A 17,839-nucleotide genomic window follows, 5' to 3' on the forward strand; every position below is an offset into this window, starting at 1 on the left:
GGCCAAAGGGCCTGTTTCCACACTGTAAGTAATCTAATCTAAAAAAACCTGATCAGGTTCTGGGGATTTATCCAGCACTTCCTCCTCTGTAATTCGGACATTTTGCAAAGTGTCACCATCTATTTCCCTACAGTCTATAACTTCCATATCCTTTTCCACAGTAAATACTGATGCAAAATACTCATTCAGTATCTCCCCTATTTTCTGCAGCTCTGCACAAAGGCCGCCTTACTGATCATTGAGGGGCACGATTTTCTCCCTAGTTACCCTTTTGTCCTTAACACATTTGTAAAAACTCTTTGGATTCTCCTTAATTCTACTTGCCAAAGCTATCTTATGTCCCTTTTTTGCCCTTCTAGAGTATACCCCTACTTTCTTTATCCTCTTCTAAGGATTCACTCGCTCTATCCTGTCTATACCTGACATATGTTTCCTTCTTTTTCTTAATCAATCCCTCAATTTCTTTAGTCATCCAGCATCCCCTATACCTACCAGCCTTTCCTTTCACCCTGACAGGAATATACTTTCTCTGGATTCTCGTTATCTCATTTCTGAAGGCTTCCTATTTTGCAGTCATCCCTTTACTTGTGAATATCTGCCCCCAATCAGCTTTCGAAAGTTCTTTGGTTTAGATCAGAGTGTTGCTGGAAAATCACAGCAGGTCAGGCAGCATCTGAGGAGCAGGAAAATCGATGTTTCAGGCAAAAGTCTTTATCAGGAATAGAAGCAGGGAGCCTCCAGGGTGGAGAGATAAATTGGGAGTGGACGGGGGGGGATGGGAAGCTGGGGAGAAGATAGCAAAGAGTACAATAGGTGAATGCGGGTGGGGATGGAGGTGATAGGTCAGGGGGAGGTTGGAGCGGCTAGGTGGGAAAGGAAGAAAGAAGCCACTCTACTCACTACTGCAGATTTTCTGTTGGACATACTTAAAGCAACAATACATTTATCTGCTTCTGTGCTGTGAACTTCGCCCAACAGTTCCTCCAAGATCAGTTGTGAATTTCACAGTTTGTTATTTTTCAGCGATATATGAATTCGAACAGCAAAGGCAGTATCAGTTTCTTTCTCTCCTGCACTGACCTCTCCACGTGCTTTCTTTGTCTGTTCTTCTCCCTTTTAAAACTGTTTTGACTTTTTTTTCCAAAGTTCCAAAACAATGCAACAGCATATAAAACAGTAATTGCTGTTCCTGGAATTTGAGGAAATCACCTCCAACACCTAAAATACCTCAAAAAAAGGAGCAGCTGTTACAGCCAGAAATGTTTCCCATCCTCCATCTTGGATTACCCAGAATCCTTTCTCTTTGATGTTTCTTTCCAAAATGAGCTTTCTTTCAGCTTTGAAAATTCACACATTTTCAGCTGTGATACTCCAACCCTATGTTACAAGTGGTGTGTTTAATTGCGATCACTGACTGCTCACAATGGCACTCAAAGCAGCAGTAGAGTTGACACAGGCTACAGAGCACAAGCTCAGAGTACTGAGGGGACAATTACATTTCTTCTAACAAGCATAATGGTCTGAAAATGCCTAATATTGTCTGATTTCAGAAGCTAAGCACACTGAGATCTGGTTAGTAGGTTAGTAGGAAGACCACCTGAGAATTGCAGGTATAGTGGTAGTGTCCCTATCTGTGGACCAGGAGGCTTGGGTTCAAATTCCATGTGCCATAATATGTTTGACAGCGTGATTAAAATGCCTACAGTTATATTTCTCCAATTGTATCTGTGACTGAACATTAAGAGGCTACTTACCAGAAGAGCATCTCTTGTTTACAGCATTTCATGCTGATTTATATTTTTACTATAATATGTAATTTAAAAGTAAGTTAATTCTACAGAGATTACTTACAAGTCGCATTAAAAAAAATACACCATTCTACCTTTTACATGAAGCAGCACAGTGGCTCAGTGGTTAGCACTGCTGCCTCACAGTACCAGGATCCCAGGTTCAATTCTAGCCTCAGGCGATTGTCTGTGCGGAGTTTGCACATCCTCCCCATGTCTGTGTGGGTTTCCTTCGGGTGCTCTGGTTTCCTCCCACAGTCCAAAGATGTTCAGGTGAATTGGCTGTGCTAAATTGCCTATAGTGTTAGGTGTATTAATCAGAGGGAAATGGGTCTGGGTGGGTTACTCTTTGGAGGGTTGGTGTGGACTGATTAAGGCGAAGAGCCTGTTTCCACACTGTAGGGAATCTAATCTAAGGAGCTCCTAAAGTTTCATGGCTTTTCTTGTGTTTGAATTAGTGAAAGTAAAAGATATCAATGGCAATGTGTAATGTATATCTATTTTATGCAGTGTTCCACTTAATCTCAGAAATGGAATTTTCAATTTTCCACACCAGCTTTCTTCGCTGCCTAGCTGGATGAAGCTAATAGTTTTGGGTCAACTAGTAGGAGCTGAGAAAAAAAAGTATTGTGTTGTGACCCTCTGCACACCAAGAACTGGCTTAAAGTCATATCATACAACACCGTTCTAGCCTGAAGAGGCACTGTTCCCATATGCCTGAAGCAGGAAGGGATTAAAATCCAGGTTCAAGAGGTGAAAGGGCAATGTTCTAACTTTCACAAAAAAAGGCAATGGACATATGGAACAAGTTACCAGTGCAGGTGGTCAGAAAGGAAATTTAAGACTTTCAAAAAGGAAACAGAAACGTTTCTGCCTTCTGAACAGATTTGTGCTCATTAAATGGAAACAATTGGATCTGACAGCAAATTAGACAAATAACCTATCCCACTTGAAGTACTGTATAACACTGTGTAACTTGCCATGCTACTAAATCACTTGCTGAACAGTGTGTCGTGAGTGCAGTGCCCTTTCTAAAGTTAAGACTAACCCTTATGGCATTGTATTACTTTACCAATATAGCAATTCTCCACTAGACCTCACTGATAGAGATCCAGATGGCTTAATGAGTAAACAGATCATCAAGAGTGAAACATGCCAGGTAGGGTCTGTATTTGATCTAAGGTCGGCTGTTATTGAAGTGTTTTTACATATCGTTTGAGTATCCTGGGCTAGGGTCAAAGAATGTGAGCAGTACACCCAGCTCCTAATCACTATCAAGTGACCCCTGTTTATTAATGGATGCGTAGACAAACAAGGGCTCAATTATGATTGTCCCCATATCTTGGGACAAGGATTGGGAATGACTACCCGAAAAAGATGTCAATGAGTGTGCTATCAGAGAAAAAGAAACAGGAAGCAAAAAGAAGGAATGGCTATTCGAACAGTAACAAATGGAAAGCAGCTTTTTGCATTTAACTAAGATGCTATCTAATTTTCTTTAAAGCAAATAAACACGATGAACGATGTGCTCAGTGACATTTATATTCAAAATAAAATGCCAAATGTTGCCAAACTATCTACAGAGATGTGATCAATGCGTGATGACCCTTGGTGGCCTACTTTTTAAACTAATTAAGTTTTTAATCTTTTCTGCCGAGGAGTTCATTGGTATAATTACTTTCTATTTGAATGATTAATCACACTCAATTACTACTTCATACATTCTATTCAGTGATATTTAAAGGCTAGGATTTCCCAATGGTGATTTTCTTCTTTGAGTTCTACTTTAAGTTTTTTTTTGCAGCGCATCCCCCACTTAAACATTTTGTAAAACAAATTCAGAGTTTAGTGCACTTATAAACAACCAAGAAGCAAATTAACTGAGTTTTTTTTTGTTACCAGTAATTTTGATTGCTCAGTTAGCTCCATTCCATCTATTGCTTTACAAGTATCAGCAACCAAAGAATTAATTACATACACTGCACAAGGACACTCCAGAACATCTGTTCAGACTTTATTAAACCGCCTGCCAGATAAGGCTCATTTAGAACATTCTATAAAATTCAACATTATTTTGTGTTTTTTTTACATAAAGAAATAATTACATATGTCATGATTTTTTAAGAGGCAGATGGAACTACATCTACATTTTCATTTCAGCTTCAGAGTTTTTGAATAAAAATTTGCATTTTCTTGAAGAGAATACGGCAATTCTAAATATTCAAAGTGCAAGAAATGGAAGAAACTAATGAATATATATTCAGTTCGGTATTTACAGTTCAAGATACACGGTAGCCATTCAAAGCTTTTGTTTGGTTAAATGTGTTTTATATCTTCAAAAATCTCATTAAAACAATAAACTGTACATTCTTGACTGTAATTCTAATCTAGTGCTGAGCAGGTGTGACTTGTGTGATGACTCACCACTTTTAATTATGTTCCAAATATTCTGCAAGAGGTTCTGCTTTAGGGTTTAAGTACAATTAAGTTTCCAGTTACAAAACATTTTTGCAACATCAGCAGAAAGTAACTGCATGCTTGAAAATGTATTTCCATTCTGTGATACTGTGGTGCTGAAACTCCTTCAAGTCATTACCATGGGTATTCAGTAATCTATCCTTCACCCACCATCTTGAAATGATCAGCTGAAGTTTTTAAAGGATTATTATTCCTGGATTGGAGCTATCCACCCCTTCACCACCACACATCTCATGTCAATTATGGTAAACACATCACAACATTATTTGAGAACTGAACTATGATGAAATTGACACATATTCCGACTCCTGCCCCTCCACAAAACAAAGTTTGATACACTTCTTCATGAGCCAAATGCTACAAAATTACTACTTATTTTACTCATTTCTTTGAATCTTAGATGGTACATTAAAATTTCTCATTAAATGTGCAATTTAAAATGAGTTACTGTTTTAATACTTCAGTTATTGCTACTGGAGGCAGTGTCTTCTCTAAATATCAAAAATGTGAAAGGCCCCTTTAAACTTGTGCCACATTGATCTTAATCTGGGCATCAGTTAAAATCTCCATTTCTTCTACATCAGATTTGGTAAGCAGGAATAGTGCAATGTAGCATCATGATATCTTCTTTTAATTGGAGATACATATAACAGAGGTGAATGGTATACTCTTTGCATTAGGGTTGTGCTTATATTATACTGATACCAGTATCTATACTCCAAAGATTAATGTTGAGAACCCATTCCAGATATATTATTGTTTTAGTGCAGAAGATATTTATAATTTATATTTATATTTATAATTTAGTTGGTCAGTTGTCAACCAGCTAAAATAAGCTATTCTTTCATAAACACCATCAAATGTAATAAAATAATTACCACGAATTTGTTTCATTATGAAATTACTGGCTCTATTAGTACATCTTGAAAACTACTGCCTGCAGATGTGTGAAGATATATAGTCTTAGTTCTGATTTTTGTATTACACATATAAATAGTATAATTCGTTCTTATTTTGCTTTGGTCTATAACTTAACTGAGTTTAGTCATTCAAATAGTTAACTTGGTTAGTGATCATGTGAACAACATTTGGACTTGGGGTTGGAATTTTGTGGAGTTGATAGGTACATAGGCCTTTAAAAATGGTGGGTAAGGTCCCAGATGCATAAGACACACCCTATTTACAACAGATCTAATCTTTGCTGCAATTTTCAGGGAATTGTATCTCGAGCAAACAGGAAACCTAAACTCAGTATGGCCACATAAACCTTATGCTCCATTCAACCAATCCCAACTCTGGTAGTTACAAATTGGAGCGACAAATTGATAGAGGAGACATAAAAGTTCTTGCAGGGCAAATAAGGTGTGTTTCAATGCCATGATCTCAGGTTTTATTTAAATTGCCCACTCTTTAAAAGTGGAAAAAAATGACCTCTGCCGGACTGCCTTGACAGGCCATCTGCTGTAGCTTTGAAAACAAATTACCATCAACAGATGGCTTCACAATCCCCAGTAGCCATTATGACGTCATTATTAATGCTTGGCTAAGTTTCAGAAGTTACAATTATCCTAACTGGGGATCCTGAGTTCAGTTTAATTGATAGCTTCAAGAGGCACTTAAGGATTTAGAGGTTTTTGTTATGGGGTCTGAATAGACATTTGTTTTCAATAAGACAGTAACCACTTGGCAATATATAAAAGTTTTGAATGAGTTTTCATTAATGGGAATTTTTCACTACCATATGAGTGAGGACTAGATTAGATTCTCACAAGTTTAATTTTTCTTCATTTCCATGCAAGTCCTAAATTCCAGCTATAGTGAATACGGGTCAGTGACTATGGATGTGGCATATCAACATTGAGAAGCTATAGTGGGACAGCATAATTTGACAAGGTGTGGCATGAGCATGGGGGTGCTCAATATGTAGGTGTGGAGCTTGTGTTGGCATGGAGGTGGCATTGGGGTAACTGGGGAAGGGAAGAAGGAAAGAGTTGTGAATGAGTTGGCATAGAAACCAGCAGGGACCACAGGATTTGGTTGAGGGAATGAGATTGTATGAGGGCTAGATGGCTTAACAACCATAAAGCAACTGGAAAAAAGTCCAGGAAAAACCACAATTGTAGACAGCCTGCCTAGACACCAATCTTCCTGCAATTAGGTCTAATTGGGGCCCTTTAAGTCAGGGCAGGTTAGCTGACTAGGAACTTCCATAATTCAAGCTACCTGATTTGATAGCGAAAATCAGGTACTGAGTAATTTCTGATATTATGAACTTGTTGGACTAATGTGGTCTCATTCACTATTCAATTATCCATGGCTTGGGTAGGCCATTTCCATGGGGGATGCCCAATTGAATCAAGTATCCCTCTGACATTTAAGTGGCTTCCATTGGGTCTCCATTACAATTGAATACCCTGATGGCAGAAATCCTTTCTGCGAAGAGCTGCTGGCTAATCAAAGACCAGCAGCAGGAATAATGACTACTAGCAGCACTGCATGCACCTGAGACGCAGCATCTTGCATGGACTCAAGGCCACAGCTAACTAAGGCATGATGCTGGTCATGGGGTAGGGCTATTTGGGGAGGGAGGAGGGGTAGTTGGAAGCAAGGGCAAGGAGTGACATTCAGTAGCCTCATGGTGAGTCCTTCAATCTGGCACAATCTAATGTCAAGGGACCCCAACTGCCAGGTGACCACACGCAAAACCCAACAGGTTTTCTGGCTGGTTGGACATGGGAGATCTTGTGGCCTCCATTTAAGTGTCAAGGCTGAGTTACCATAAATTTTGGGGAAGGCTTTCCACTACCAGGAGAATGGTGCCAGATCTCTCCCATGATTAAATGGCCCTGGATTTTCTGTTTCCCACTGCGATATGACCATGACATCCATCCCTACGTAATGCAACTGTATGCATATTCTGATGGGTAGGAACACAGGCACTATGAATATAACCAGGAACCTAAGTACACGTGTACAGATAGGTCATCACAGTTAACCATTTTACATGATTCTAATAAAATTACTGAACAGGATTGAGCATTGAATTAAATTACAGTGATTACAGCTAAACATAACTTGGACATGCTCTCAATCTAGTTTTATCCATTTAGCAATATGGATATTGGCATATTATATGTAATTTCTTAACCAAATATACATTTAGAATATCTGAGAACTCACTGAGAGTGAGTCGGACATTTAATAATACTCGAGCATTAGATGCAGCTAGGAAATGGGGTGACAGCTCCTCTGAGTGAAATGACCTATTTTGTGTATGATCTACACTGAGCATTAAATATATTTGATGTAGTTCTACCTAAAGTGATAGAAATATTCAACCAAACAAGAAATAAATGTTTTTTTTAGTTTATCCATTAGACTCTGCAACTGTCCATCAATTTTACCCAACTCCACTCTAACAACAACAATTTGCATTTATATAATGCCTTTAACATAGTAAAAGCACCCCAGTGTATTTCCCTGTATAGGTATCAAGCAAAATTTGACACATCACCACAAAGTTATATTGGCAAAACTGATATATAGTTAGTCAAGTAAATAGGTTTTATGGAGTGACTTACAAGAGGATAGAGAAGCAACATATCAGAGGTTTAAGTATGGAATTCTGTTTTTAGGCATTTGAATAATAAACATTTTATCTGGTCCCTTTATAATAAAGGATAACATAAGTAGGTATATAATTTAATGCATCCAAATTCAGTTTTTGTCGTGCGATCTTTCTTTGCACTAGACCATCATTGCAACTACCTTGTGACTCAAAAACTCCTGCATTAACATGATTATAATGTATAGGGAAAATTTGGTAATAAAGATTAAATAAATTCTGTGCTGTTGAAGTGTATGTAACCAGTACTTTAGAAAAACTCGTGGAACAAATCTTAACTTTTAAACAAATGAGAGAAATTGGATCACAGACTGTCATTAATAACAATTTAGCAAAGAAATTCAACCATTAATGGTTGGCTGTTTTAGTTGTTAACAAACTCAAGGGGCACATTATCATAAACGGCAGCCAAGTTTCTGAAGTGAACTGGAAATTGGCTGAATCAGAGGAAATGAAGGAGAACTATACAAGGAGCTGCATCAGCAAGATGATGTCTCGCAGCATGCCTTTGGGGACCAGTGTTTGATCCACTTTTATTTCCAATACATATGAAAGTTATTTGAGAATGGGAACAGAAAAAATGTATGCTGGGTATTATCAAACCTGGAAAAAATGGGTGAAGAAGAAAATAACTATAAATAATAGAACAAAAAGAGCTAATATGAAAGGAAATTAGATTGGTAATTGGCACCTGCTACTCACAAAAATATGAGAGTGAATCAGCATTACTCTGCATATTACAGATGAGGGAGATATGGGAGTATCTGGGAAGTATCTTGAAAATACAAGATCATATATAATAACACTGAGTAAAAAAAAAACAACCTCTTAAGGTTTATAGCCAACATATAAATAACAAATCTCAACAAGTGGTAATCAATTCATAGCATCTGGAATACTGTATTGGACACTTGCCACTCATGCTAGTAATGCTGTGCTATCCTCACTGGTGAACTAATTTGATACTTTGGATTTTGTACCTGCACGTTGAGAAAATCATATGTAAGAAATGTTATTGACATGTTCAAGAATTTAAGGCATAAACCAAGGACTACATTGGCTGTACATTGCTGTGGGACTCCTTGGAATCATCAAAGATACTATATAAATGCAAAATATTTCTTCCTTTAAACTAGTACTATATTTAACATGAACACAAATAGTACAGTAAGGCTTAGAGAACTGGACCAACGCAGGGATAGGTAACAGGCATTTTTGATTTAACAACCTTCCCACAGAGGATAATGAATATATGGAACAAATTGCCCAGGGAATCAGTGGAGATGAATAGTGTTGGGAAATTCAATAGTGAATTGGATAGCTATATGTCACAGAAAGCAACCAACAATTATGAAAAACTTGTAGGTTATGATATTTGCCTAGTTAACAATAAGTCAATTAGAGTACAATGGGTCTCTCTTAGTCTGGAACACTCTAATGTTGCAGGCATGCAAAATGATGGTTCACAAAGTTGGGCTTAAATAGATCAAACAAGGGAATTTCAAGATCTATGACTTTAAAAATGTATGTACACTAAATTCATGATGGGGAAGATCAAATTACAATTGAAAGCCAACTTTGGTGATGTCTAAGTAGGTCATAAATCACACCCAACAATTTTAATAATGACAGGCAGTAGAAATAATAAAATAAAACAGAGCTTGTATAGTGGGAGGCCACCGTGACCCTGGGAAATTAAGCATAAACTGACTAAGCAAGATAGTGTTTAACCTTCGAAATTGGACCTATGATTAAAGAAAATCAGATTATTGTAATTAATAACTTAAGAACTTCAGGCAAAAATATCAAAACCTGTCCTTGAAACATGAAGACTTCAACTTAGATATGGTCTTTTTTGATTTATAACTGCTTCAACTAGCATGACGTAGCTGATGATATAGTATTTCATATATCACAATCTTATCACTAAACTGAAAAGTGTAATAAATTTCATGAAACTTCAAGGTTCATAAGCATATCTGGGACTATAAGGCTGAGTAAAGAATTAACTGCCAGATTTCTCTAGATGTAACACTTAACTGAATATGGACCAAGAGGTCAAGGTGGCCATATGTTGTTCTAGTTTGACTCAAAAGTTCTAATATTGAAGTACTTTCAGAAATAGAATACGTTCTCCTCTTCAGCCCCATCTTCTTGTCCATGTTTGCTTTCCTGTGGGACATATGAGCATTCTTGAACTAACAGCTGCATTTCACGCTGGGACTGTAAACCCGCCTGATGCAGCGTGCTTGAAGCTGGTTTTCGAACAGACAAGGTTGTCCGTTTGGTATTCAGATCTGTGCAAAGTGAAAAAAACAGTTAATATACTTTGGATTGTACCTTTAAAAATTGAGGGATTTATTTTAGCTCCCCCACCTGACACAAATGGAAAAAAAAAGTTAAAACAGAGTGGTGGACATACCCAGTTCCTTCTTACCCTAATCTGGCCAAGTGAAGTTTTAAATTTCAGGTGGCAAGGTCACTACTCAAAGCGGTAATGTTTCTTTAAACATGCAGATCAGGCTCTGATGTCTTCATCACTTACAGCTCTGCTGTAGTCACTTTTGACCTGGGGTGGAACGTATTGTCAGTCACCACAAGGTGGGTTCAGAGGTCGGGAGGGAGATCCATTTAATTGGACATGAGGGATTGTAGTGCAGACCCTGATACCACTTTTGTGGCATTCAATTTTCAGTGGTATTAAATGTACCACCATCAAGGAACACTAGCAGCTCACAGATGTGGTCTTGTTGCCAGGAACTCTCTGTTTCCAAATCAGGTGGCATTACATTTGGAAGAAGTCTCTGATGTCATCCCTTGCCTTTACATCAAGCTCCTTCCACAACAACCAGTGAACCCCCTCCTCATTTAGTCACCTTTGTCTGGGATTCATGCAGCTCTCAATGTGGGCTTTTGACTTTTCTGATACCAGTTTCAAATGTTAGGCCATCCCTATCCAGGTTAAGGACCTGGTTGCCCGATAATTACATTGGAATGTCCAGAGGGAATGAACACACAAATCTCACCAATCTGGGCAAGATACCGACTGAACTCATTAAATTATGCCTCTATGCAGCGAAACACTGGGGGGGGGTCATCATTATCTGTCAAAGATGCTGGGAATGGCAGCAACTTGGAGAAGAGGTTCAACAAATACATTTTTGTATTTTGTTTTGAATTCCTTCATAAGCTAGAAAGAAAAATATGTTCCTCTGGGCCACACAGGATGACCCTCCTGGTATATTTATGTGCGAGATACGTGGCTGTCCAGCCCCATCTACGGCACTTTTTATTTCCCTTCCCAGGAACAAAGACACGGAGGAGTCTGTCCAAAACTTTTCATTCAACTTTGCAAAGTCGGGTGCTGTTCCCAAAGGTACACACACACAAGCATAGTAATCTCCACACATTATATACATGTATATGTGGGCTGGGTTTACTACTGCTGCCTTGACCAACGAGTGCTCGGATTCCCCACTGTTTTCCTTATTTGGGTTCTGGTGCCTGCGATTCTTTTATCATTCACTTGGCCAATCAGTGTTTGAGCTTCCCATTCTTCCCTTATATGGATGATGTTGTACAACTGTGGTTAAGGGCGGCCTCTCAACTATCGAGGAAAGCTGTTACAACTGTTTCATTCATATAAACGTGGGGGAGGTCCGGCAACAGTTTCGAGTGTCTGCTTGTGTTTACTATGAGGTAGAAAAGACTAAAAGGCAGCTAACCGTTTAAAAATTACACTACCCCCTACATTTATACTGTACAAGTGACTACACCCTAGGCTTACCACTGTCTCACTTTAAGCTGGGCAGTCAATTCTCATCATTTTGTTGAAAAGGGGAAAGGAATGCCAATAAGATTGCCTAGTGCCTAGTGATGCTCCCAAACAGTAATGTCGCTCACTAGTTCATGTTCCTGCCCAGAGGCTATAAATAAACTCTGGGTGTCTCTTTCTGATCTGCACTATGTCAAACCCCGACTTTGCTACACTCAGGAACCTATCTCTCAGAATTAAAACGACACCTAGCATCAAATAGTTTCTCTAATTTGTCATTTTTGAAAGCATTTGGAAGTCTCACAGCTGTATGATTCAAACTAATGATTGCTCACTTATAAGTATTGGTCAATGGAAGGAAAGTTAATAAGTATATAGTAACATATGTCTCTGTGTATATCTACTATTTTCAGGTATTAGCGATGATCAGTGTCTTAGAGTAAGTATTTGAATTACAAAGTCCACCAGTATATCCCATTGTTTCAGGTTGTTTTTGCCTACAGATATTAACCTGTCATTTTACTTTTACAGGCAGACCAGCACAATGTGCATCCAATTTCAGAATTCATTTCAGATTTCCCCATGTTACAGGATTTTTATTAATTTTCACAATGTCTCTTCCATCTTTCAAAGAGAGATTCAAGGATTTTAAAGTCACCATCAATCATATTGCGCCAATGCAAGGTCACAAGGTTATTTGTGAATCAAAGATATTTTTTCGGCATGCACCCTGCCCATAAGAAACACAATAAGTGATTGTTTCATAAGTGCCAGTAACTCACTGGTACGTTGCTTAAGAGGCTATTCTTTGGTCTATGAGTCAAGCTTATGAGGGCCAGCAGACTGTTCAACCATCAGCCACAACAGCAATCATTTAAAGTGAACATTTCAAACAAGATTTCACCACATTGCAATCAAAAACAGGAATGCTGTTGATTTCTCCCTTTTCTAGCCCAGGGAAACTGAAACCAGACACATTACCTAATTAATCGAAAAGCTTTCTAAGATGACTTACTCACCTGAATGGAAAATGACACTTTGATGCTCCAGTAACACGTGACTTGAAGAACCACTTGCTTTATCAGGATTATCTTTTGTGTAAACCATCTCTTTTATATAGTTAGCTTGGTCACAGGAAACTGTAATCATTGGAAGAGAAAAAATGTAAAGTTACTTTTATTTGAACACTGGTAAAAGCAACATCGTCTGCTCTCCAGTGGCAACAAACAATATTTGCATAATAATATAAAACAAGGAACTGCAGATGCTGGAGATCTGAAACAAAGAAAAACTAAAATTGCTGAAGAAACTCACTATCTGTGGAAAGAAAACAGAGATAACATTTTGAATCTAGTTCAGTTCAGAAGGGTCATAGGACCTGAAATGTTAACTCTGCTTTCTCTCCATAAATGTTGCCAGACCTTAGTTTCTCCAGCAAATTCTGTTAATATTGATGCAATAGAATTAGAATCCCTACCGTGTGGAAACAGGCCCTTCGGCCCAACAAGTCCACACTGACCGCCCGAAAAGTATCCCACCCAAACTCATTCCCCTGACTCATGCACCTAACCGATACATCTCTGAACACAATGGGCAAGTTAGCATGGCCAATTCACCTGACCTGCACGTCTTTGGATTGTGGAGGAAACTGCAGCACCCAGATGAAATCCAGGCAGACACGGGAGAATGTGCAAACTCCACACAGATAGTCGTCCGAGGCTGGAATCGAACCCGGGTCCCTGGTGCTGTGAGGCAGCAGTGCAAACCACTAAGCCACCATACCACCCCAATAATTGTTACACATATGGCAGACAAACGAGAGATTAACTTAATATAACAGTGCACACACACTTCTGTGATGCAGTCATTATTTATTATGACAATTTGATCATATTTCTTGGAATAGGAAAGTCTCACTTTAAAAATGGGAAAAACATTAATATTTTAACTTGACAGGAACACAAGAACAATAGATAAGTTTGAATTAAGCAACCCTTCAACCCATTTAATCTCAACATTCCTGACTGCTAACATTCCCATAAGACCATAAGACATAGGAGTGGATGTAAGGCCATTCAGCCCATCGAGTTCAGTCTGCCATTCAATCATGGCTGATGGGCATTTCAACTCCACTTACCCGCATTCTCCCCGTAGCCCTTAATTCCTTGTGAAATCAAGAATTTATCAATCTCTGCCTTGAAGACATTTAGTGTCCCGGTCTCCACTGCACTCTGCGGCAATGAATTCCACAGGCCCACCACTCTCTGGCTGAAGAAATGTCTCCGCATTTCTGTTCTTAATTGACCCCCTCTAATTCTAAGGCTGTATCCACAGGCCCTAGTCTCCTTGCCTAACGGAAACAATTTCCTAGCGTCCACCCTTTTCAGCCATGTATATCTTGTAAGTTTCTATTAGATCTCCCCTTAATCTTCTAAATTCCAATGAGTACAATCCCAAGATCCTCAGCCGTTTCTCGTATGTTAGACCTACCATTCCAGGGATCATCCGGGTGAATCTCCGCTGGACACGTTCCAGTGCCAGTATGTCCTTCCTGAGGTGTGGGGACCAAAACTGGACACAGTACTCCAAATGGGGCCTAACCAGAGCTTTATAAAGTCTCAGTAGCACAAGGGTGCTTTTATATTCCAACCCTCTTGAGATAAATGACAACATTGCATTCGCTTTCTTAATCACGGACTCAACCTGCATGTTTACCTTTAGAGAATCCTCGATTAGCACTCCCAGATCCCTTTGTACTTTGGCTTTATGAATTTTTCTCACCATTTAGAAAGTATTCTTTTTTCTAAAGTGCAAGACCTTGCATTTGCTCACATTGAATTCCATCAGCCATTTCCTGGACCACTCTCCCACTCTCTAGATCCTTCTGCAGCCTTCCCACTTCCTCAGTACTACCTGCCTGTCCACCTAACTTTGTATCATCGGCAAACTTCACTAGAATGTCCCCAGTCCCTTCATCCAGATCATTTATATATAACGTGAACAGCTGCGGCCCCAACACTGAACCCTGCGGGACACCGCTTGTCACTGGCTGCCATTCCGAAAAAGAACCTTTTATCCCAACTCTCTGCCTTCTGTCAGACAGCCAATCCTCCATCCATACCAGTAGCTCAACTCAAACACCATGGGCCCTCACCTTGCTCAGCAGCCTCCCATGTGACACCTTATCAAAGGCCTTTTGGAAGTCTAGATAGACCACATCCACTGGGTTTCCTTGGTCTAACCTACTTGTCACCTCTTCAAAGAATTCCAACAGGTTTGTCAGGCACGGCCTCCCCTTACTGAATCCATGTTGACTTGTTCTAATCCGACCCTGCTCTTCCAAGAATTTAGAACCCTCATCCTTAATGATGGATTCTAGAATTTTACCTACAACTGAGGTTAGGCTAATTGGCTTATAATCTTCCATCTTTTGTCTTGATCCTTCCTTGAACAATGGGTTACAACAGCGATCTTCCAATCATCCGGGACTTTCCCTGACTCCAGTGACTTTTGAAAGATCTCAACCAACGCCTCCGCTATTTCCTCAGCCACCTCCCTCAGAACTCTAGGATGTAGCCCATCAGGGCCAGGAGATTTATCAATTTTAAGACCGTTTAGCTTTTCTAGCACTATCTCTTTTGTAATAGCAATCATACTCAACTCAGCCCCCTGATTCCCTTTAATTGTTGGGATATTACTCATGTCTTCTACTGTGAAGACTGATACAAAGTACTTATTAAGTTCTCCAGCTATTTCCTTACCTCCCATCACTAGGCTTCCAACATCAGTTTGAAGTAGCCCAATGTCGACTTTTGCCTGTCGTTTGTTTCTTATGTATTGAAAGAAACTTTTACTATCATTTTTAATATTACTAGCTAGCCTACCTTCATATTTGATCCTCTCCTTCCTTATTTCTCTCTTTGTTATACTCTGTTTGTTTTTGTAGCCTTCCCAATCTTCTGATTTCCCAGTGCTCTTGGCTATTTTATAGGATCTCTCCTTTTCTTTAATACATTTCCTGACTTCCTTTGTCAGCCATGGCTGTCTAATCCCTCCCCGGATAGTCTTACTTTACTTGGGGATGAACCTCTGTCCTGTGTCCTCAATTATACCCACAAACTCCTGCCATTTTTGCTCTACTGTCTTCCCTGCTAGGCTCTGCTTCCAGTCTATTTTCGTCAGTTCCTCTCTCATGCCCTCATAATTACCTTTATTTAACTGTAACACCATTACATCTGATTTTGCCCTCTCTCTTTCAAAGTGTAGACTGAACTCTACCATATTATGATTGCTGCTTCCTAAGTGTTCCCTTACTTTAAGATATTTAATAAAGTCTGGTTCATTACATAGCATTAGGTCCAGAATAGCCTGCTCCCTTATGGGCTCCATGACAAGCTGTTCCAAAAAGCCAACCTGTAAGCATTCCATGAATTCCCTTTCTTTGGATCCACTGGCAACATTATTTACCCAGTCCACTTGCATATTGAAGTCTCCCATGATCACTATGACCTTGCCTTTCTGACATGCCTTCTCTATTTCCCGGTAGATGGTGTGCCCCTGGTCCTGACCACTGTTAGGAGGTCTGTACATAACTCCCATTATGTTTTTTTTTTGCTTTTGTGGTTCCTTAATTCCACCCACACAGACTCCACATCATCCAACACTATGTCATTTAGTGCCATAGATTTAATTTTGTTCTTAACTAACAAGGCAAACCTGCCCCCTCTGCCTGCCTCCCTGTCTTTTCGATAAGTTGAAAATCCTTGGATGTTTACTGCCAGTCCTGACCCCACCTGCAACCACATCTCTGTGATGTCTACCACATCATAATCATTCACGATGATCTGTGCCATTAGTTCATCTGCTTTGTTACGAATGCTACGAGCATTCAGGTAAAGTGCCTTAATGTTAACTTTCTTATCATTAGAGATATTGGAAGTCATAACATGTCCTAAGTTATTCTTCCTTTTTTCTGCATTCCCAGTCTGCCTCAAGTTTAAATCCGCCTGCACACATGCTATCCTGCTACTTATCTTTCCATTTAACTCCATACTCCCTGTCATTTTCACTTTCCCTTCCCCCCAACTCAGAAGTTTAAAGTCCTACTGACCACCCTATTTATCCTCTTCGCTAGAACATTGGTACCTGATCGGTTCAGGTGGAGACCGTCCCAACGGTACAGATCCCCCCTATTCCAAATCTGTTGCCAATGCCCCATGAAGTGGAGTCCCTCTTTCCCACACCAATCCCTTAGCCACGTGTTTACTTCCCTAATTTTCTTATCCCTATGCTAATTGGCACATGGCTCGGGCAGTAATCCGGAGATTATGACCCTTGAGGACCTGTACTTCAATTTCCTTTCTAGTGCTTGATAATCCCTAAACAGGTCCTCCACCCTAGCTTTGCCTATGTTGTTAGCCCCAACGTGGACCACAACAACTGGATCCTCCCCCTCCTGCTCCAATATCCTTTCAAGCCAGTCGGAGATGTCCCGCACCCTGGCACCAGGCAGGCAACACACCATGTGAGACTCCCGATCCGGCTTGCAAAGCATACTATCTGTCTCCCTAATTATAGAATCCCCTATAACAACTACTTGTCTTTTTGCTCCCCCCTCGTGAATGGCCTTCTGCACCAGGGTGCTGTGGTCAGCTGGCTCATCCTGTCCAGAGCCCTTTTTCTCATCCGTACAGGGAGCAAGAATCTCATATCTGTTGGACAAGGTCAAGGGCTGAGGCTCCTGCACCCCTGAACTCAGGTTCCCCCTACCTGCCTCACTTACAGTCACACTCTGATGTCCCTGATCACTAACTGAATGAGAATTACTTAATCTCCCAGGTGTGACTGCCTCCTGAAACAAAGCGTCCAGGTAACTCTCCCCCTCCCAATTCCCAATTTCACTTTAAAATATTTACCATTTCTTAAATGAGTCTGGTATGCTGGCCACCTTCCCCTTTGTAAAATTTCATTCCTTAGTTTTCTTCCCATTAAATGGAAAGTTATTCTTTCAAATGAACATTGCAAAGTGTAGATAGCCAATGAATTGAAAAAGGACAATATTAACAGTATTGTAAATTTATGCTCATAATTTCAGATAAATTAAGAAATGAGAAACTAAATGAGGAAGTGCGATGATGAGACTGATAACGATAATGCAAACATGAAAGGATTAAT

General features: G+C 39.6%; 1 protein-coding gene across 1 annotated transcript in view; it reads right to left on the reverse strand.

Moving 5' to 3' along the window:
* Positions 1 to 3,815: 3,815 nt before the first annotated feature.
* Positions 3,816 to 17,839, reverse strand: part of arhgef28a (Rho guanine nucleotide exchange factor (GEF) 28a) — a 462,887-nt gene continuing 448,863 nt past the window's right edge. Inside the window, exons 37-38 of the mRNA XM_072548108.1 lie at positions 12,685 to 12,804; positions 3,816 to 10,187 (exon numbers count right to left, since the gene is read on the reverse strand). Of these exons, the coding sequence (XP_072404209.1) occupies positions 10,006 to 10,187; positions 12,685 to 12,804 (302 nt within the window). The 3' untranslated portion in view covers positions 3,816 to 10,005. The remainder of the gene's footprint in view (positions 10,188 to 12,684; positions 12,805 to 17,839) is intronic.

This window comes from Chiloscyllium punctatum, chromosome 2, assembly GCF_047496795.1.
Source record: "Chiloscyllium punctatum isolate Juve2018m chromosome 2, sChiPun1.3, whole genome shotgun sequence".
Taxonomy (NCBI): domain Eukaryota; kingdom Metazoa; phylum Chordata; class Chondrichthyes; order Orectolobiformes; family Hemiscylliidae; genus Chiloscyllium; species Chiloscyllium punctatum.